General features: G+C 39.5%; 1 protein-coding gene across 1 annotated transcript in view; it reads left to right on the top strand.

Annotated features, from left to right (window-relative positions):
• The window catches only part of PDSS2 (decaprenyl diphosphate synthase subunit 2), a 259,040-nt gene that overhangs the window by 204,593 nt on the left and 36,930 nt on the right, over positions 1 to 17,517 (top strand). Inside the window, exons 5-6 of the mRNA XM_032858248.1 lie at positions 1,052 to 1,225; positions 2,170 to 2,301. Of these exons, the coding sequence (XP_032714139.1) occupies positions 1,052 to 1,225; positions 2,170 to 2,301 (306 nt within the window). The remainder of the gene's footprint in view (positions 1 to 1,051; positions 1,226 to 2,169; positions 2,302 to 17,517) is intronic.

The raw sequence follows: 17,517 nt of genomic DNA, 5'->3' as shown, positions 1-17,517 counted from the left end.
TTATAAAGATTTTATTTATTTATTTGACAGACAGAAATCACAAGTAGGCAGAGAGGCAGGCAAAGAGAGAGGGGGAGGCAGGCTCCCTGCCAAGCGGAGAACTCCATGAGGAGCTTGATCCCAGGACCCTGGGATCATGACCTGAGCCGAAGGCAGAGGCTTTAACCCACTGAGCCACCCAGGTGCCCCAGTGTGTATATACTTACAGATACTACAATGATTTTCATAATTTAAAAGATAAAATTAAATAAACTACACTTATATACTCCCATATGTCCTTGTTTCTTCTTATGGGAATAAATTTGGTTGGATAATGGATCTAATCATACTCCATTATAACTGGTTACCTCCTCTGTGATTTTTTTATTGAACTTTCTAAGACAATGCAGTTTCTTCATTATGCCCTTGACACTTCCGCATAAGTTAAAGGCAATAGTCTTGCATTTTGGAATACCAGCACTCAAGAACTTATGCAAATATAGAAGGGAGTTAGTCTGGAGGTGCAAGTTTCTAATTTTGCCTTCTCCTACAAATAAATTTTAATAGACGTGTCCTAGTTCAAAATAAAGTTTACTTCAGCATTGCTTTCATTTTTCTCGCCATTACCCTAGAACAGCAGCTCCCGCCTCCTTAGTTCTCTTTAGGTAGCCCTGGGATTTAGCATCTTTTTAGTTCTGTCTTATTGCAGTAGCCTGAGTGTCTTTTTTTTTAGCCTGAGTGGTTTTTTTGTTTGGTTTTGTTTTTGTTTTTTTGTTTTTAATTTTATTTATTTGACAGACAGAGATCATAAGTAGGCAGAGAGGCAGGCAGAGAGAGAGGAGGGGAAGCAGGCTCCCCACAGGGCAGAGAGGCTGATGTGGGGCTCGATCCCAGCACCCTGGGATCACGACCTGAGCTGAAGGCAGAGTCTCAACCCACTGAGCCACCCAGGTGCCCCTAGCCTGAGTATTTTAAATAGTGCATTTCTTAACTCTTCTACTTGCCAAAATCCAAAACAATTAAATTACTCCTAAAGCATTTGTAAAATCCTGGCTTTGTTGCCTTTTTTTAGGAAAATCTTATCACAAAAGATATTGGAATATCGACTTGGAAGAAGCAGGCTTTTCTCTCCCATGGAGCCTTATTAGCAAAGAGCTGCCAGGCCGCCATGGAATTAGCAAAGCATGATGCTGACGTTCAGGATGTGGCATTTCAGTACGGGAAGCACGTGGCCATGAGTCATAAGGTATTTGCACATTTTCTCTTTTTCCAGTTCTTAAATAGCTAAAATGATACATAAGAAACTTCTTGCCATTTAATAAGCTGCTTTTATATCTCAAAAAAAATGTTTATTGTGCGCTTAACACCTATCAGCCATAGATGGTGATTGTTACATATTATGAACAGTATGATTGGTGGGGACTATGTAGTTCTTATAGAAAGCTACAGCTTACACCGTATTTGTCATGTTTGTCTTTTCTTACTACCTGAAAGGGTTCTTGAGAGTACTCTTGCAGATTATTAAATAACACCTAATGTTGCCATTTACAGAATGAAAGAATATTTGCATTTTTGTTACGGTTCCCTTACGGTTTCATATGTGAAACAAATTATGGAAAGTTAATGAAATTTAGAAATATAGGGAGTAAAAGTGAAGGCTTTAATTCTAAAAATTGATTCTTTTGAATGGGCATAATGAAATAGAAAAAGTATCAAGTTAGCTGTTACATTGCTGTCTCTGTATATATGTAACTTAAAAATTCCATTTGATATGTATTTCTTAAATGTTATGTAAATAGCTTTTAAGAGAGGAGAAAATACGTACATATGTTACATACACGTAAAATATCTCCAGATGAGTTTTTATATATTTTATTAAATCTTAGATTCGTTTATTAAGCAGTTACATTTACTTAAACTTTATTTAAATTATTGCTTTTGACTTAAAAAGTAAAACAAAGTCTTCTGCCAAATAAAAAAGGAGATGTGTCAGGGAAAAATTACTTTAAAGAATTTTAAAGATTATTGTGAATCCTATGAACTGTTCTTTGGCTTTTTATTAAAGTTCATCTAAAGCTGTATTTCTTTAGCTTCATTTTTCACTGCATTAACTGGTATTTTCTGAAAGGACTAAAAGGTACTAGTGTGTGTGCATTTGAATGATTTAACTCTTTTAACTACTCCTCCTAGATAAATTCTGATCTCCAGCCTTTTATTAAAGAAAAGACCAGTGACTCCGTGGCTTTTAATCTAAACTCAGCTCCCGTAGTCTTACATCAGGAGTTTCTTGGAAGAGATTTGTGGATTAAGCAGATTGGAGAGGTAAAACAAAATTATTCCTATTTTAGGTATCAGTAGAGGAGTATTTAGTTGATTTTGGAACATAACTGGTATTTCATGATGAGCGAAGCCATATAAGAGCATTTTCATGTAACAGGTAACATTCTTACTTTATAATCTGCATTTTTAAGAGGCAAATGTTAGTTAAAAGTTAGGGATTGAAATACTGTTTTCTTATTATCTGGATTCTTAGAATACTGCAGCACAAAACCAGGGCCTGTGGTGGCTGCTAATTAATTCAGAGGTTTTTTTTTGTTCGTTTTTTTGTTTTTTTTTTTTCCTAAAGGCTTTCAAAAATTGGGCTATGGTAATAGCACCACCCTTTAACTGACGGCAATTTCCCATCTGCAGACTCTAGCACAAGCTGCAGAATTCCAGAAGCTCCGTCTGTCAGCTCATTGGGTTATTTTAAAACAAACTTGGACCCTGAATACTCCAATTCTGAGGTATTATCAAAGAAAAAAAAAAAAGCACGGTAAAGTCAGAGGGGAAAAGGGCCTTAAATTGGGTGAATTTCCTACTTTTTTTGTAGGAGAAAATGTGTAAAAGATGAGAGGGAATTTTTTTTTTTCTTTTAATCGAGAAACTCTAGAATCACAAAGTATTGCCCTTTTACGCAGAACTTCATGGAATTTACTTAGCTTTGTGGTTCTAATCGATTGGGTTAATGTGAGACTAGACTTAGGGAACTAGGCACAGCTGAGGGTGGGGATAGCAGCCATACTTCAAGCAAAGACAGCCTATGTGATATCTGCATTTGGAACAATAAGATTTTCCCTGTCCTAACCCTCTTCCCTTATTGGCTCTCAACATGCCATCAGTCAGCTTAAAATCCCTCATATTTACCTGGTAGAAAAATGGGGAAACTGTCAAGCCCAGGAGAAAAGACCTACGGACCTGGGTGCTTAGGGCTCCCTTGTGCCATATCCCTGACCAGTCCTCCTACGGGGAGGCCCACCAGTTGTCAAGCCTCAGAGTACCCAAGTGCACAGAATATCCAACTGAAATGGAGTAGGTATTAGAGGACCTCTGGGCATTAGAGAAAAGCCTGTGCCATGAGGGAATGAGTCAAAAGCAAACTGATGGAAAGGGAACTTGGAGGAAACAGACCATGCAAAGGAAGAAAGACATTCCAAAAGCACTATAATCAATCTACTCAATGAGAAAAGACATTAAGTTCATGAAATAAGAACAGATGATACATAAAAACGGACAATCCAAGAATAAGAAATGAGAATCATTAGATACAAAAATATGAAAGCAGAATTTTTTAAAATCAGGAGCGTAGAAGATATAAATGAGAAAATTTCCCAGAAAGTTGAATAAGAAGGTCAGCAAAAGAGATAAGAAAATTAGAGAACCAATTCGACAGATCCTAGATTTATTAGGGGTCCCAGAGAAAAAAAACTGAAAATGGAGGTAAGAAAAACTAACAACAGCAAAAAAAATTATAAAGAAATGTCCTGAGAATTGAAGGACTTAAGTTTCCAAGTTGAAATGGTGCCCTAAATAATTAATTTTAAAAGACTCATACCAAGTCACATCATTATCACATTTTGCAACAATGGGGATGAAAAGAGAACCTAATACTTTCAGGAAGAAAAAGAAAAACCATACAAAGGATGGAGAATCAGAAAGGCCTCTCAGTAGTGACACTGAAAGCTTCAAGACAATGGACTAATAGCTTCAACATTCAAAGAGAAAATTGTTTCCAACTTAGACTTTTATGACCGTCACATTATCAAGTATGGTGTTAAATAAAGACAATTCAAAACAGATATACAAGGTCTCAAAAAACTTTACCTCCCAAGCATCTTTTTTCAAGAGACGTATTTCGAGTGATGTGTTTTATTAAGATGAGGAAGTAACCAAGAAAGAGAAAGACATGGAATCAAGGAACTAGGGGATCCAGACATAGGCTGGAGGCATTTGCGAATTCCTGGGACAACATGAAAGGAAGGATAATAAACTAATAACGCCAACAATAAGAGAATTTACTATGTGCCAAGCACTCTACTAATGAGGAGCCTGAGGCACAGAGAAATTAATTTGCACACAGTCACACAGCTAGCAAGCAGCGGAGCCAGGATTCAAACCCAGGCAGCCTTGCCACCGGGCTCACATCTTTAAGTAACAAGTGACATGCCACTCTGTCTCTCATCCAAGCACGTCCTAGGCTGATGGTGATGCCTTCAGTCCAGATTGGAATGAGAGGACAGAGATCTCAAGGAGAGATTTTTCTAAGGAAAACAATGAAACTAATATGCTTGACCATATTGAGGATTTTTTTTTTTTTTAAGATTTTATTTTTGGGGGCACCTGAGTGGCTCAGTTGTTAAGCATTTGCCTTTGGCTCAGGTCACGATCCCCAGGTCCTGGGATCGAGCCCAGTTTTGGGATCCCTGCTCAAGTAGGAAGCCTGCTTCTCCTTCTCCCGCTCCCCTGTTTGTGTTCCCTCTCTCACTGTCTCTCTCTCTCTCTAATAAATAAATTAAATCTTTTTTTAAAAGAGAGAGAGATTTTATTTATTTATTTGAGAGAGAGAGAGAGCACGAGCAGGGGAAGGGGCCAAGGGGGAAGGAGAAGCAGACCCCTGGCTGAGCAGAGAGCCAAACGCAGGGCTCAATCCGAGGACCCCGAGATCATGACCTGGGCCGAAGGCAGACACTTAACCTACTGGAGCCACCCAGGCTCACCGTGTTGAGAATTAAAGACAAATATGGAGATACCTAGAAAACTAAGTGTTGCTGTTTAAAATAACGATGTAATTACGTTCGTGAATTTTATGAGTCAGGAGTTTGGACAGCACACCGAGATGACTACCCCCCAACATCGGGGGCCTCAGCTGGAATGCCCCGGAGTGGGGAGGTGACTCAGCAGTGCTGGGCACTGGAGGCATCTGGAGACTCAGCTCGCGCTAGCACCTGGGCTGGGATGTCAAGACCACGTTGCTGACCAGCCGGAGTGCTCACACGTGGTTCCTCCATTTAGCTTGGCTTCCTTGCAGCATGGCAGCCTTAGAGTAGTCGGATTTCTTCCTTGCCAGCTCAGAACTCCGAACACCAGTGTCCCAGCAAACCAGGTGGAGACTGCATCTTCTTCTCCGACCAGCCTCAGAAGTCACACACAGTGTGACTTTCCCATCGTCTCTTATCGAACACTCAACAAGCCCGCCCACAATCAAGAGCAGTTTGTAGGCTCACCTGGCAATGGGAAAAATGTCAAAGAGTTTGGGGCCAGGTTTTAAAACAGCCACACTAAACTTATGAATGAAGATGTTATTAGCTGTTGGGAAGAATTTCAATGTATAAGAAAGGAAATACAACATAATACTCTACATGGCTTAGAGAATAATATTTATACAGCATAAAAATATAAATGCAGAATGTCGATTTAAGCCAAAGAGGGTAATCAATGGGAGGAAGGTAGGGGAAAAGAGTATGTTTCATCATGTAAGAAATGTAATTATTTCTTTCATGGTAGAATCAATAGATAATGTCTGCAACCTAAAATCAAGGAAAAGCACTGTTTGAAGGTAGACAGCAAAAGAAACAGCTAAACAGAGGGACACAGAACAGATAAGGTCTGGAGAGTGCTAGGTTGTTTTGTTAGAAGTCTTAAAGTTGGCTTTTTTGTTGTTGTTGTCGTTAGATTTTATTTATTTATTTGAGAGGGAGAGAGAGCATGAGCAGGGGGAGGGTCAGAGGGAGAAGCAGACTCCTCACTGAGCAGGGAGCCTCACGTGGGGCTTGATCCCAGGACTCTGGGATCATGACCTGAGCCAAAGGCAGACACTTGGCCCATTGAGCCACCCAGGTGCCCCTAAAGTTGGCTTTTTAAATACAGTGTTCGCTTTTATTTGAAAACATATAGTTTAAAATTGTATATTTCCTGTTGTAATTCTACTTCTAATAGTCTATCCTCCAAAAAAGATCAGATGTGAACAAAGACTTACCTATTAAAATATGCACGAAAATAGTAACTCTAAAAAGAAAAAAGTAAAAATTGGCCCATTTAAAAATAGAAAAAAGGGGGCACCTGTGTGGCTCAGTTGATTAAACGTCTGCCTTCAGCTCAGGTGATGATCCTGGAGTCCTAGGATCGAGCCCTACATCAGGCTCCCTGCTCACCGGGGAGTCTGCTTCTCCCTCTCCCTCTGCCCCTCCCCCTGCCCTACTCCTTCTCTCTCTATGTCTCTCTCTCAAATAAATAAATAAAATCTTTTTAAAAAAATAGAAAAAAGGTTAAATGAAGTACAGTACAATGAAATATACAACTATTGAATATTGTATTACTGGGGTGTATTTGTGTGTTTTTTGACAGCTGAACCAAAAATATATATACAGATGGTGTTAGTAGCTCTAATTGGGTTACATTAGAATACATTGCAGATTTACATTTTGGTTGAAAAGATCCAGCTAAATATGTTGAATGGAAGCTACCAACTCTCCCTTGGCTATTTACATATACATACATACATACATATATATATATATCTCGGAGATGTGAATTTTAAAGAAGCTTCACAGAAAAGGGACATATTTAATTTTTGGTTTCTTTGCAAGCATACAAAGTCTTAAATGTAGACAACATGAGAATCCAGGATTTCCTAAACAGCTGGTGAAATAGTCCCAAATCTCTGTCTCCAACTTGATTTTAACTTTTCAGAGGGATATCCTTTCCAAATAGCCAGTGCCTTAGGCAGTAACTCAAATAAACCAAATAGATCTTGTCCAGAGGTCAGCAAACCCTGCCAAGATGATGTCTGTGAGCAGATGATGTCCTGCCCACCGACCTAGGTTCCCTGTGATACTGTCTAGATCCTCATCGTTCCGGAAAGCCTGGGAGCTTATTGTCCATCTCGCAGCCCCACCAGGCCATGTGGTTTTCTCCAGTTAGCTTCAGGCCCTTCTTTTATCTCCATGTCTAACTCATGAACAGGATTGCTGGTGAAGAGAAGATTCGTTCATCTAAAACAAATAAGGACTAGGAAGTTGGTTGTTGTCGTGCAAGGGGAAGCATTCCTCAGGTTAAAGCCTCCTTACCTGAGTTTATTTTTATCTTCTAAATTATAATATTCATGTTTATATAAAGCTCTAAATGATGATAATGTTGTTCTGTGAGTGCCCCCTAGTCAGAGTTAGGGGACACAATTAGCATAATACTCGAGAGGGACTTTCTATCCTAAATCTCAAGGAGGTTGCTTATTAATCCTGAAATTAGTTCTAATACTTTCTTTCCAGGTTTTCCTGTTATTTACCCCCACTGCATTTTTGTGATCCTTTCCTTCTCAGGTGTTGAATTTTATTTCACGGTCCTTAAGGGTAACAATGAATTCACCTTTGAATTGTCTATGGCAGCTGACATAGTGATTTACTTGGAATAGTCATCCAGTTAATACTCGTCAAAAAAGTGTGTATGGTATGGTTTTCACAGAGTTATACTGGTTGATGGCAGCTCTGCTTTGTTAAATAGAAAAAGTCAAGTTGGTGTAGCAGAAATGGAGAGAACCAGGTTTTGGAAGACCTTGATTCTAGTTCGGACTCAGCTAGCATCTGTATAACCTTAATCACAGTCTTTCGTGTCCTTGTTATTATTTTCTGTAAAATGATGCTGTTGAACTAGATCATTCTGCGGTCACTTTCAGCTCTCAAATAAATCTAAGAAATAGGTCTCTTAGGTAAGAAGTGCATTATAAGAAAAATATTAATCTCTATTAGATGCTTAATACTAGCTTTGACACTGAGAAATGGAAAAGTCTTGCTCTCTGATGGAAGTCACCTATGATTTCTTATTATCACATGTAAAATTACTTCCCTGCTCTACTCAGACAGGTTTGTGTCCCATCTACCCTTTCGATTTCCTGCTTGGAGAGAGTGAGAATTAATGACTAGACATGGCAGGGAAGACGAGATCACATACCCTTAAAGCCCATTCAACATCGTTGTGAAGCCAGGAAGAAGAAACTTCTGGAATTTTTCATATCAGGCCCTGCTACCTCCTCCTCAACTCCCTAAGTCTCAAGATTAGATAGCTTAGATAGCTGTCTTCCATCACACCCATTAGCAGGCAGGTGCACGTGTGTGTTCGTGCATGCACACACACAAACACACACACACACCCCTTTTGTAAGAGGCAGTTAAGAGCACTAGGCCAGACCTAAAACAGCTGAAAAATATTTGTTGAACAATGTTTCCATACTACATTCTACCTTAATTTTAAATTTAAATTTGTCGCTGCTGAAAAATAATGATCAGGTAAAAATACTGAGTGAATGGGTGATTCACCCAAGGGAGGTGAAGTCACTACTCAGTTACCATTTTGATTGATAATAAAAGAAAGTAGAATCCTTCAGAGAACCACAGAGCTCTGACTCTCTCAGGGAGTCCGGGGGCTGCTGCGGGTCAGCAAGCTTTATTTTTAATGATGCTTCTAGTTTTCTGTGGCCATTATAAGTCACTGAAGAGATAGGAATTATGATTATATTCTCCTGGCTATTTCTGAAAGTACTGAAATGTCACTTAGGCTTGTGACATTCTGACAGTGTCATAACTGGCTGTAAACTACCTTAAGTGAACTACATTTTACCAGTGCTGAGCTGTGACTCACTCATCCCTAGGTATCTGGCTATTATTTCTCATTCAAAACCTGAAGCAAAGATCGCTAGTCAAGGCTGGTGTACATGAACGTAACAAATGTATATTCTTAAAACAAAGGAGAGAAATGCAGAGTCCTCGTTAACGCTACCTGATATGCTTCTAATTATTTAAGTTATTTTGAGTTCTTTTTTTTTTTAAGATTTTTATTTATTTATTTGACAGAGAGAGACACAACAAGAGAGGGGACACAAGCAGGGGGAGTGGGAGAGAGAGAAAGCAGGCTTTCTGTCAAGCAGGGAGCCTGATGCAGGGCTCAATCTCAGAACCCTGGGATCGTGACCTGAGCCGAAGGCAGATGCTTAATGACTGAGTCACCTGGGCACTTGTTGAGTTGTTTCAAAAGGAATAATATTAACATCCTCTACCACAGAGGGTGGATAGTATGGGCCTTTGAAGGGACTGTATATGAGACCACAAAGACTGAAATGGCTCTAGAGATCTCCTAAATTAAAATATTTCTTATGGTTTTCTGTTACTTTTAAGGAAACAAAGTGCTCGAGTACAGGAGATATAGAAATAAATTACCTGCAGGTTGTCTGTGGCCTCTTAAAGAGGGGAATAAAAGAAATACACAAATACAAAGAATACTGTAGTGATGTCATTTAGAGAGCACAGAGGAAAGTCAAGAAGTGAATTGGGAAATTGGTGATCTCTGAGGGGGTCGCTGAAGAAGAAGATCTCAATGGCAAAGCTGGGAATGAGAGGCTTCCTAGCCAACAGAAGTCATGAAAAAGGAATGCAGGTGGTCAAGTGCACTGTATTCAAAGAAATACAAGTATTATCATTTGGATTGAATGTGAAAAAATACAGGGCAGTATAGGGAGAGGCAAAGAATTGCTCTGAAATAATATGTAATGCCTATGTTTAAAGATTTTGGTTCAAACAAACATGTACATGAATGTCGAGATATGCAATGTTTACAATAGCCAAGAAGTGGAAACAACCCAATGTCCATCAAATGATGAATGGATAAACAAAATATAGTATGTCTGTACTATGGAATCTTACCCAGCCGTAAAAAGGAGAGAAGTATTGGTATGTGCTACGATACGACAAAAATGTTCTGGAACTAGATAGTGGAGATGGTTGCACAACATTCTGAATGTACTCAGTGCCCCCTGAATTATACTCTTTAAAATAATAAGACTGTGGATGTTTGTTTGCAGAAAATGAATTTGATTCAGGTCAGGGAGCAGACACTGAAAGTTTCTGAACCAGGTGAAATGTGTTTTAGGGAGATATTTTTTACTACGTCCTATAGGACGAAAGGAAAAAGGAAATAGTAGAGAGAAGGAGTTTGGTTAGGAAGCTTTGGGGAACTTGTTGATAAGTTCAGGAGAAAAGTACTGATCAGAGTGTTGGCAACAAAAAGAAGGTTAAGTGTAAAATTCACTTCAGAGAGGGGCACTTGGCTGGTTCAGTTGGTAGAACATGTGACTCTTGATCTGGGGTTGTGAGTTCAAGCCCTGCCTTGGGTATAGAGATTACTCAAAATCTTGGGGGTTGGGGGAGAAATAAACGCATTTCAGGGGAGAAAATGTACAAGGCCTGAAAATTGGTATGGTAGGGAGAAGCCGGCAGGTGTGTACTAGGGAGGGCAGTCAGAGGCCAAAACCAGGATTTTAAACTTAGATTATAGGAACAATCATGCCATTAATGAAAATAGAAAAGTTAAGTGGAAAAACTGGTATAAACTTGGGTTGGTTTTTTTTTTTTTTTAAGATTTTATTTATTTATTTGACAGAGATCACAAGTAGGCAGAGAGGCATGCAGAGATACAGAGAGGAGGTAGCAGGCTCCCTGCTGAGCAGAGAGCTGGAATCGGGACTCTATCCCAGGACCCTGGGATAATGACCTGAACGGAAGACAGAGGCTTTAACCCACTGAGCCACCCAGGTGCCCCATAAATTTAGTTTTTGACATTGTGAGCTCGAAGTGCATCGTCAAAGTTGGTGTCCATCACATTGGAATCTGGCCACTGGAGGAAACAACTCAGTTCTATGTTCAGCCTGATTTCCTTGCTCTTGGCCTTTCTGCAGTGTGGGTAGATTTTGTCTGTGTTTGAAGTTTTAAATTTCGTGACTCTTCCAGATTCCAAGAAAGCATAGCAAGAAAAAAGGTTTTGCAAAGGGATGACAAGATTTCTGAATAAAGAAAAATGTATTATGTAGATAATGCAAGTCCTTCCTCTTTTTTAAATTTTTTTTTTATGTTTTAAAGGTTTTATTTACTTATTTTGAGAGCAAGAGAGTGTGTGAACGAGGAGAGGGGCAGAGAGAAAAGGAGAGAGAATCTCAAGCAGACTCCACACAGAGCACAGAGCTCAAGTCAGGGCTCAATCCCACAACCATGAGGTCATGACCTGAGCCAAAATCAAGAGTTGGTTGCTTATGATTGAGCCACCCAGCCACCCCTACCCTCCTCTTTTTTTTAACTGGACACCATGACCTCTGTGCACCTGTCTGTTGCTTCCTCTTTTCCCAGGTAGCCCAAGAAGGAGAATACAAAAAACATTCACATTCCCCTCTGAAGATTAGCTTTCCCAGGTAAAAGAGAGGGTAACATAGAAGTCCCGTTCTAAATGGTATTGACTTCTTGCCGATGCCTTCTGTGCTGTCTTACAATAGGCAAGAATGATCAGGATCACAAAGAAGCCTGCCCTCTTCCTTTCTATTCTGATACCTTTCCCACTTTGTAACTGGAAAGCTGGGTTGGTATAAGGCCTGCTTTTCCTGCCAAACCAAAATTCAACTGCTTAAACTTTAGGACTAGCAAATCTAATAGATTCTGATTTGTAAGCTTTCTTTTTTTTTTTTTAAGATTTTATTTATTTGAGAGAGAGAGCACAAGCTGGGGAAGGGGCAGAGGGAGAGGGAGAAGCAGACTACCCACTGAGCAGGGAGTCTGATGCAGGGCTCCATCCCAGGATCCTGGATCATGACCTGAGCTGATGCAGATGCTTAACCAACTGAACCACCCAGGCACCCCTGATTTATAAGCCTTCTAAATCCTTATACACTCTACCCAAACCATTCTAGGATGAGGATGGAAGTCCTACCCTTCCTCCCTTCCTCTGTCCCCTGATAAACCTTTTCATTCATGTATAACACTAAACTCCACCCCTTCCTACTAATACAGATGCACAGAGAATTTCTTTCCAGTAAGACCTGTCTTCTCTAAAGGAGCCAATGATATTCCTGCAAGACCTTTCAAGTGTCATTGTTTTTGCAGCCACCAAAGTCATCTTTTATTCAAACAAGGATTATTAATGGATACTAGATTAAGACAATTGGATGAATGCTTAGAGGAAAACCAAATATTCACATGGACTCAAAGCATCTCACAGATTATTTATTAAATACAAAGAGAAGCAGTGAACAAACTTAGTTTCACCAATGAGACAAACATATTGTATGACTCCTGATGTAATGAAGAAGTATACAGCATCATGTATGTAGTTATCTTGCCCCCCCCCCCCAAAAAAAGTTTTCATTTAATCTGACCACGAAAAAACAACTGGACAAATCCAGGGTAAGGGACATTCTTTAAGGCAGTTGACCTGGACTCTTAAAACATGTGGTATTATGAACAACAGAAAAGGTGTGGTGTGGGGACTCTTATAGATTAGAAGAGATTTAAAAGCCGTGACATCCAAAAAGAATATATGATTTCTAACTTGACCTTGGATCTGGTTAAAAACAGCTCTGAATGACACTATTGGCTGAACTGGAAACATTTGAGTATAGACTTCTTAGACATTATAGGAAGCGTTTAACTTGTTGGATATGATAATGAGTTTGTGGTTATACAGAAGAACATCGTTGTTTTTGGAGATAAATGCTGTAGTATTCAGGGAGGAGCCATCATGATGTCTACAACTTACAGCAGATAGATAGCAAATGATCATCCAAAGAAAAAGCAAAGGTGACAAAATATTAGCAATTGAGTAACGTAGGTGGAGGGCAGATGGGTGTTCATGATGTTGTCTCCACTAAAAAATTTGAGGAGGAAAAAAATGTTTGAGGCGAAAGGTAGTTTTCCTTAAAATTTCATTTACTTATTTATTTTTAAGATTTTATTTATTTATTTGACAGAGAGAGACACCGCAAGAGAGGGAATGCGAACAGGGTGAGTGGGAGAGGGAGAAGCGGGCTTCTGCCGAGCAGGGAGCCCAATGCGGGGCTCGATCCCAGGACCCTGGGATCATGATCTGAGCCGAAGGCAGATGCTTAACGACTGAGCCACCCAGGCGCCCCTTTCCTTAAAATGTTAAAAAGATAATCTCTTTTAAAACCACTGTTATTCCCAAATATAGCTGCTAGCATTTGGGAAGAATAACGTGGTAAGTAGAGATGATGAGTCTCTAGCAATTTCCCGACTCCCTGCTGTGGAATATTAGCTTTCTACTTTCAGAAAAAGGTTTCTCCATCTCCAGCCTTCAAGTCCAGATAGCAGTAGTTGAAAATTGGAAACAGTTCATTTATGTCATCCAATCCTTCTTTGTTACCTGACTTATAAGAAAGCATTTGTTTCTTAAAGTAAAAGACCACATTGTACATCCATTACTTACCAACAGGGAATCTGTCTGCCTTTGGTCTGCAGAGACGGGTGTATAAACCTTTGGAATTAATCCCTCTGTGCATCCTCTCACTCAGAATGCTGGCTTTTTTTTCTCTCTCTCTCTCTTGTACAGAATATTGTTTTACAGTGCTCACTATAGCTGTCTGAGGAGGCCTCTGGTCATGAGCACTGGCACACTATCTTGTCTATTTTCACTTTTTTTTTTTTTTTTTTAAGATAAAACAAGGTTCAAACCACACATTCTCTGTGAACTGCTAAAGACTGGGAAAAATTACCTTCTTTTCTCCTGACCTGGATTGACAAGAAGCACACCTACAGGAGGCAAAAAGATGACTGAATCCCTTTTAAAGACCCTGGTAATGAAGCCCGCAGGGAATTGTCGTGTGCAGGAGAATTTACAGTGGCTTCTGGAGACGAGCAGTGTGGCAGGAAGAGGTTCAGGACTGCTGGCTGTTGAAATACAGTCTGGATTTATTTTATATCAGCCTATTTTGGGCCCCAGCGAGAAAGTTATTTTAATAATATCTTGCTCTGCTAGAAATATACATGATAAGTGGCAGATGTCAGAAAAAGAGGGGAAAGTTATAGCACTCCATTCTCCTTGAGACTTAAGGAGTTTATATAGTTGTTCTTGTTCAGCCTTTGAAGTAAACATTGATGCATACGGAAGAATAAATTGAATAAAATAAATTGAAAAGGATGTTAGACAATGGTCCAGACCAGTGATCTTCAAATGAGTGAGAAACTCAGGGCGAGGGTACTGAGGCTCTGCGGTTTTGTTTTGTTGTTTTTTTTTTTTTAAGAGGTCAAGAAAGTCTGTATTTTATAAACATATATATTTTTCCCCAGGGGTACAGTTCTGTGAATCGCCAGGTTTACACACTTCACTGCACTCACCATAGAACATACCCTCCCCAATGTCCATAATAACCCCACCCCCCCTCTCCCAAACCGCCTCCCCCCAGCAACCCTCAGTTTGTTTTGTAAGATTAAGAGTCACTTATGGTTTATCTCCCTCCCAATCCCATCTTGCTTCATTTACTCTTCTATCCCCTTAACCCCCATGTTGCATCTCCTCTCCCTCATATCAGGGAGATCATATGATAGTTGTCTTTCTCCGACTGACTTATTTCGCTAAGCATGATACCCTCTAGTTCTATCCACGTCGTCGCAAATGGCAAGATTTCATTTCTTTTGATGGCTGCATAGTATTCCATTCTGTATATATACCACATCTTCTTTATCCATTCGTCTGTTGATGGACATCTAGGTTCTTTCCATAGTTTGGCTATTGTAGACATTGCTGCTATAAACATTCGGGTGCACGTGCTCCTTCGGATCACTACGTTTGTATCTTTAGGGTAAATACCCAGTAGTGCAATTGCTGGGTCATAGGGTAGTTCTATTTTCAACATTTTGAGGAACCTCCATGCTGTTTTCCAGAGTGGTTGCACCAGCTTGCATTCCCACCAACAGTGTAGGAGGGTTCCCCTTTCTCTGCATCCTCGCCAGCATCTGTCATTTCCTGACTTGTTAATTTTAGCCATTCTGACTGGTGTGAGGTGGCATCTCATTGTGGTTTTGATTTGTATTTCCCTGATGCCGAGTGATATGGAGCACTTTTTCATGTGTCTGTTGGCCATCTGGATGTCTTCTTTGCAGAAATGTCTGTTCATGTCTTCTGCCCATTTCTTGATTGGATTATTTGTTCTTTGGGTGTTGAGTTTGCTAAGTTCTTTATAGATTCTGGACACTAGCCCTTTATCTGATATGTCATTTGCAAATATCTTCTCCCATTCTGTCAGTTGTCTTTGGTTTTGTTAACTGTTTCCTTTGCTGTGCAAAAGCTTTTGATCTTGATAAAATCCCAGTAGTTCATTTTTGCCCTTGCTTCCCTTGCCTTGGGTGATGTTCCTAGGAAGATGTTGCTGCGGCTGAGGTCGAAGAGGTTGCTGCCTGTGTTCTCCTCAAGGACTTTGATGGATTCCTTTCTCACATTGAGGTCCTTCATCCATTTTGAGTCTATTTTTGTGTGTGGTGTAAGGAAATGATCCAATTTAATTTTTTGCATGTGGCTGTCCAATTTTCCCAACACCATTTATTGAAGAGGCTTTCTTTTTTCCATTGGACATTCTTTCCTGCTTTGTCGAAGATGAGTTGACCATAGAGTTGAGGGTCTATTTCTGGGCTCTCTATTCTGTTCCATTGATCTATGTGTCTGTTTTTGTGCCAGTACCATGCTGTCTTGATGATGACAGCTTTGTAGTAGAGCTTGAAGTCTGGAATTGTGATGCCACCAACTTTGGCTTTCTTTTTCAATATTCCTTTGGCTATTCGCGATCTTTTCTGGTTCCATATAAATTTTAGGATTATTTGTTCCATTTCTTTGAAAAAAAATGGATGGTACTTTGATAGGAATTGCATTAAATGTGTAGATTGCTTTAGGTAGCATAGACATTTTCACAATATTTATTCTTCCAATCCAGGAGCATGGAACATTTTTCCATTCTTTGTGTCTTCCTCAATTTCTTTCATGAGTACTTTATAGTTTTCTGTGTATAGATTCTTAGTCTCTTTGGTTAGGTTTATTCCTAGGTATCTTATAGTTTTGGGTGCAATTGTAAATGGGATGGACTCCTTAATTTCTCTTTCTTCTGTCTTGTTGTTGGTGTAGAGAAATGCAACTGATTTCTGTGCATTGATTTTATATCCTGACACTTTACTGAATTCCTGTACCAGTTCTAGCAGTTTTGGAGTGGAGTCTTTTGGCTTTTCCACATATAGTATCATATCATCTGCGAAGAGTGATAGTTTGACTTCTTCTTTGCCGATTTGGATGCCTTTAATTTATTTTTGTTGTCTGATTGTGGAGGCTAGGACTTCTAGTACTATGTTGAATAGCAGTGGTGATAACGGACATCCCTGCCGTGTTCCTGACCTTAGCGGAAAAGCTTTCAGTTTTTCTCCATTGAGAATGATATTTGGGATGGGTTTTTCATAGATGGCTTTGATAATATTGAGGTATGTGCCCTCTATCCCTACACTTTGAAGAGTTTTGATCAGGAAGGGATGCTGTACTTTGTCAAATGCTTTTTCAGCATCTATGGAGAGTATCATATGGTTCTTGTTCTTTCTTTTATTAATGTGTTGTATCACATTGATTGATTTGCGGATGTTGAACCAACCTTGCAGCCCTGGAATAAATCCCACTTGGTCGTGGTGAATAATCCTTTTAATGTACTGTTGAATCCTATTGGCTAGTATTTTGGTGAGAATTTTTGCATCTGTGTTCATCAAGGATATTGGTCTGTAGTTCTCTTTTTTGATGGGATCCTTGTCTGGTTTTGGGATCAAGGTGATGCTGGCCTCATAAAATGAGTTTGGAAGTTTTCCTTCCATTTCTATTTTTTGGAACAGTTTCAGGAGAATAGGAATTAGTTCTTCTTTAAATTTAAGTTTGGTAGAATTCCCCTGGGAAGCCGTCTGGCCTTGGGCTTTTATTTGTTTGGAGATTTTTGATGACTGCTTCAGTCTCCTTACTGGTTATGGGTCTGTTCAGGCTTTCTATTTCTTCCTGGTTCAGTTGTGGTAGTTTATATGTCTCTAGGAATGCATCCATTTCTTCCAGATTGTCAAATTTGTTGGCGTAGAGTTGCTCATAGTATGTTCTTATACTTGTCTGTATTTCTTTGGTGTTAGTTGTGATCTCTCCTCTTTCATTCATGATTTTATTTATTTGGGTCCTTTCTTTTTTCTTTTTGATAAGTCTGGCCAGGGGTTTATCAATCTTATTAATTCTTCCAAAGAACCAGCTCCTAGTTTCGTTGATTTGTTCTGTTGTTTTTTGGGTTTCTATTTCATTGATTTCTGCTCTGATCTTTATGATTTCTCTTCTCCTGCTGGGTTTAGGGTTTCTTTCTTGTTCTTTCTCCAGCTCCTTTAGGTGTAGGGTTAGGTT

The sequence above is a fragment of the Lontra canadensis genome, unplaced genomic scaffold (assembly GCF_010015895.1).
Source record: "Lontra canadensis isolate GAN:19392208 unplaced genomic scaffold, GSC_riverotter_1.0 scaffold14, whole genome shotgun sequence".
Classification (NCBI taxonomy): Eukaryota; Metazoa; Chordata; class Mammalia; order Carnivora; family Mustelidae; genus Lontra; species Lontra canadensis.
The sequence above is the reverse complement of the archived record's forward strand: the minus strand, read 5'-3'. Positions and strand labels throughout refer to the sequence as shown.